Consider the following 4,033-nt stretch of genomic DNA (forward strand, 5'->3'; position numbering starts at 1 on the left):
TTCGGAGAGTGCACTATCACGCTTCAGGATGTCGCATACCAGCTGGGGTTGCCAGTCGATGGAGATTACGTTAGTGGTTGCCTTACCGACTTCCACCTTTACATTGAGGGTGGGAGACCTGCTTGGCAGTGGTTCCATGAGTTGCTCGGTGTTTTACCTCCGGAGAACCAGGTGCAGAAATTCACAGTCAACTGCACCTGGTTTCAGGAGACATTCGCAGAGTGTCCAGATGGGGCAGATGAGGAGACAGTTAGGCGATTTGCCCGGGCCTATATCATGATGTTATTGGGTACACAGCTGTTTGCCGACAAGTCCGGCAATCGTATACACATCAGATGGCTACCATATGTTGCTCGGCTTGAGGAGATGGGTCGCTACAGTTGGGCGTTGGCGGCACTAGCATGGCTGTACAGGTGCATGTGCCGAGTCGCCAACAGACATGTGGTGAAGTTAGCTGGCCCGTTACAGTTATTACAGTCGTGGATCTTCTGGAGGTTTCCCACACTTAGACCATCTGGGTATGATGAGATCAGCTGGCCCCTTGCCTCGAGGTACCGTTATTGTTTTGTACTAGATATTCTTTTTGTTTTTATTTTGTAATTATGCCCTATATTCTTCTGTTTTCTTGTACGCAGATGGTCTGGTTACAACCCTGGGATTAGCAACAAGGGACCTCGGGTACAGATGGCTCGCATGAAGATCGACCTGTTACAGCCTCGGCAGGTAAGGAAGCAGAACTTTTGTCATTCTCAAGTCATTGTTTCAGTTTATATCACTTAACTGAAAGTACGAACGATTTGATTTTGGTTTTTTCGGTTCATATGGATGCCCTATAGCGCAGTCGACGTCATCCAGGTTGTCCATTCTGAGGTGTTGGAGCCTCGGCATACGATGTTATGGCGATGCAGGACGTCCTTGATTTACTTTGCGGTTGTCGAGTGGCATCAGGTTGATAGAGTTTTACCTCAGTTTGGCGGCGTTCAGCCGATACCGTCTCCCGCCCTGAATATCGACTTCCTGATGTCGAAGGACGGGAGAGGAGGTGACCGTTGGTTCCCGGCCCAGTACCCTGATTGGCATCTTCACTGGCAGGAGCGTGCTGATCATATTCTACAGTTTGACATCGTGCCCGACCCCGGACCGTCACATGAGTTCTTGACATGGTGGTATCAGCACGGAAAGAGGTTCTTGTCGCCGGAGATGTTACTGGGGGATCCGAGAGGTGTTCCTATTCCAGATGAGGCGACGCAGAGGGGTGCAGGCCGACTTCCAGACATGGACCGGGTCGACGATGTTCCAGACAGACTTCGTATTGAGAGGAGAGCACGAGTTGGGACACGTCGTAGCCAGCGTGAGTGGAACTGGGTAGATCAGGCTATGGATGCCGGAGACGACCCAGTTAGGGGTGGGGGGAGAGTTCGTGGTCGTCGAGGCAGGAGGAGGGTGGGTGCTGCTAGACATGGTGCCCAGATGCCTGGGGGAGGTGATGTTGCGGGGGTTGGTAGGGCCCATCACGGCGGGCATGATGGTGGGTCCCCTGGATCTGGTGTGGGAGATCCCACGAGTCACACTGATGCTGGGCTTGGTGGTGGAGGTCTTGGAGATTACTTCGTAGGTGTTCCCGGTGATGATCATACCCTTCGTAGGTGTACGCAGCAGGCGGTAGCCATCCCCCATCCGGAGCCTCGAGGGCTGCCTTGATGCCGTTATGTTATCTGAAATAACTAACAGACCCCGCTGTGGTGTCACGTGCTCACGTAGGTGGGAAAGAAAGAAAGACCATGACTCAGCATTCTCACCCTCAACTAGTGCAAATGCCACGGGGAGGATGTTCGAGTTTCCGTCTTATGCAATGGCGACTAGCAGTGTTCCCCCATACTTCCCATATAAATGGGTGCCATCAATACTCACCAAAGGCTTGCAATGACGGAATGCCTGGATACAAGGGGGGAAAGTCCAGAACAGCCTATGAAAATAAACCTGAGATTCGTCAACCTGTCCCCCAACTCGAACAGGGCAAGTCCTGAGGACGGCTACAGTGCCGGGCATCGTCAGCTGAACTCCTAAAACCCACCTAGGGAGCTCATTGTACGACTCGTCCCAGTCCCCATATATCACGGAAACGGCCTTCTGCTTCGCCATCCATACCCTCCTGTACGTAGGCCTGAACCCAAAGTGTGCGGCCGTGGCATTTTGGAGCACCTTGATGTTCACACCTGCATCAGCCCTAACCATCGGCATAACGAAGGTGGATATGACATGGTAGTCCAGACTCCTATGGTCGCTGGAGATGGAGCTGGCAAGACATGTATGCGGTCCGTTGTATCGCTTCACTTCCCAGATACCCTTCCGCTGTCGGAGACTCAACCGAATTAGCCATGTGCACCCATTCCCAAACTCAGAACACTTTCCCACATACCTGCGGTAGTCAGACTCAACGACCTTGTACTGGACCCCTCGGCGGATACTGTACGTCTTCACACTCAAAAGCGCCTCATCTTTATCTTGAAATTGTTGGCCAACCTGGAACTCGTTCATACCGGCAGACCCCTCGGTATCTCTAGCACCAAATCCTGAGGCCTGCAGATCATTATCGTCTTGCCGCATGGCATCCAGGTCCAATGAGGAAAAATGGGGTGGATACTGCTGTGTGCCAGAACTAGATCCACCTGTAGCCCTTGTCGGAACAGTAGCTGCAACATCATCGCCGCTTTCATCACCGATCATATCCGGCTCCACGTCATCATCATCTGGATCATCAAACAAACCATCACCAACACCAGCCGGTGTGGGACAATGTACCTCGGTGGGAATATGTTCCCCATACCGAACCTCGTCTCCAACATTGCCGCTCAGATCAACGGCAAACGAAGGGGACGCAACAGGCTGCATCGGTGGCTCATACACAGGAGCAGAGGATGAAGCAATAGCATGTCTCGAGCTCGAGCCGGCAACCGCGGCTATAGTAGTGGCATTCCGGTTCGAACCACCCGAGCTAGATACCACATCAACCAACTTTGCCAACAGCTCTGGTGTCCTTACCTCGGGAAACTGCCTACGAGAAAGAAACATAACCTGCAAGTCCTCGTCACTACCGATTGTGAAACAATCAAACTTCACGGTGTCATGGAGCACCGCTGTAGGAATGCGGTAGAAAAACTTCTTGACCCTTTTAACGCCTTCAAGACCTAGCTTCTCCAGCACAGAGCTAACAAGTGCATCATACGTGGTTGTCGGCGTCACGATAATACATAGGGGATCCTTATCAGTGAACTTCACGCCGGACCGAGTTTTTCTCTTAATCGACCCTCTGTAATGTACCAGAACTAGGAAACTCTCCTCACTAGCCATCTCCCCTCTTTGTTGAGAGCAACATGAGTTCACACCTTATATATACAGCCCTGGCTCGCACTATATATATATAATTCGAATCTATATGTTTCGAATTATGTAGTATCACAACCTAACCTAGTAATGCGAATTAATTAGATTCGAATTAGTTAGGTGTAATTCGAAACAACTTGTTTCGAATTACTTAACAATGTCTCTTCCTAGTAATTCGAATTAACTAAGTTCGAATTATGTTCATGTAATTCGAAACAACTTGTTTCGAACTTCATTCATTTGTTGCCTTCCTAGTAATTCGAATCATATTAATTCGAATTACTTGTAAACAGAATTCGAATCATATTGATTCGAATTATATAATAATTCGTCCTGGTTGATTCATGTATGAATTTTTGATTTGGCTTAATTAGGTAATTTTGAGCTCTCCTTGGCTCATTTGGGTTTTTTACCCTAATTTTAATTTTAAAAATTAAATCTATCTTATATTATCTTTTATATCATATCTTTTTCAAAATTTTATCTTTTTCAAAAATTTGATTTTAAAATATCTTTTCTAACTTCTTATCTTCTTATCTTTTCAAATTTGATTTTCAAATCTTTTTCAACTAACTATTTGACTTTTTGTTTGTTTCTTATATATCTTTTTCAACTAACTATTTGACTTTTTGTTTGTTTCTTATCTTTT

The 4,033-nt window shown here is 47.8% G+C and overlaps 2 protein-coding genes across 2 annotated transcripts in view; one reads left to right on the forward strand and one right to left on the reverse strand.

The window, feature by feature from the left end:
• The window catches only part of LOC107471232 (protein MAIN-LIKE 1-like), a 1,585-nt gene extending 805 nt beyond the window's left edge, over positions 1-780 (forward strand). Inside the window, exons 2-3 of the mRNA XM_016090688.1 lie at positions 28-551; positions 636-780. Coding sequence (XP_015946174.1) covers positions 28-551; positions 636-780 — 669 coding nt within the window. The remainder of the gene's footprint in view (positions 1-27; positions 552-635) is intronic.
• A 1,065-nt stretch (positions 781-1,845) lies between these two features.
• LOC107471221 (uncharacterized) lies at positions 1,846-3,351 on the reverse strand. Its single transcript, XM_016090677.1, has one exon. The coding sequence runs from the start codon at positions 3,349-3,351 to the stop codon at positions 1,846-1,848; it is 1,506 nt and encodes a 501-aa protein (XP_015946163.1).
• Positions 3,352-4,033: the final 682 nt, after the last annotated feature.

Source organism: Arachis duranensis, chromosome 1, assembly GCF_000817695.3.
Source record: "Arachis duranensis cultivar V14167 chromosome 1, aradu.V14167.gnm2.J7QH, whole genome shotgun sequence".
Lineage (NCBI taxonomy): Eukaryota > Viridiplantae > Streptophyta > Magnoliopsida > Fabales > Fabaceae > Arachis > Arachis duranensis.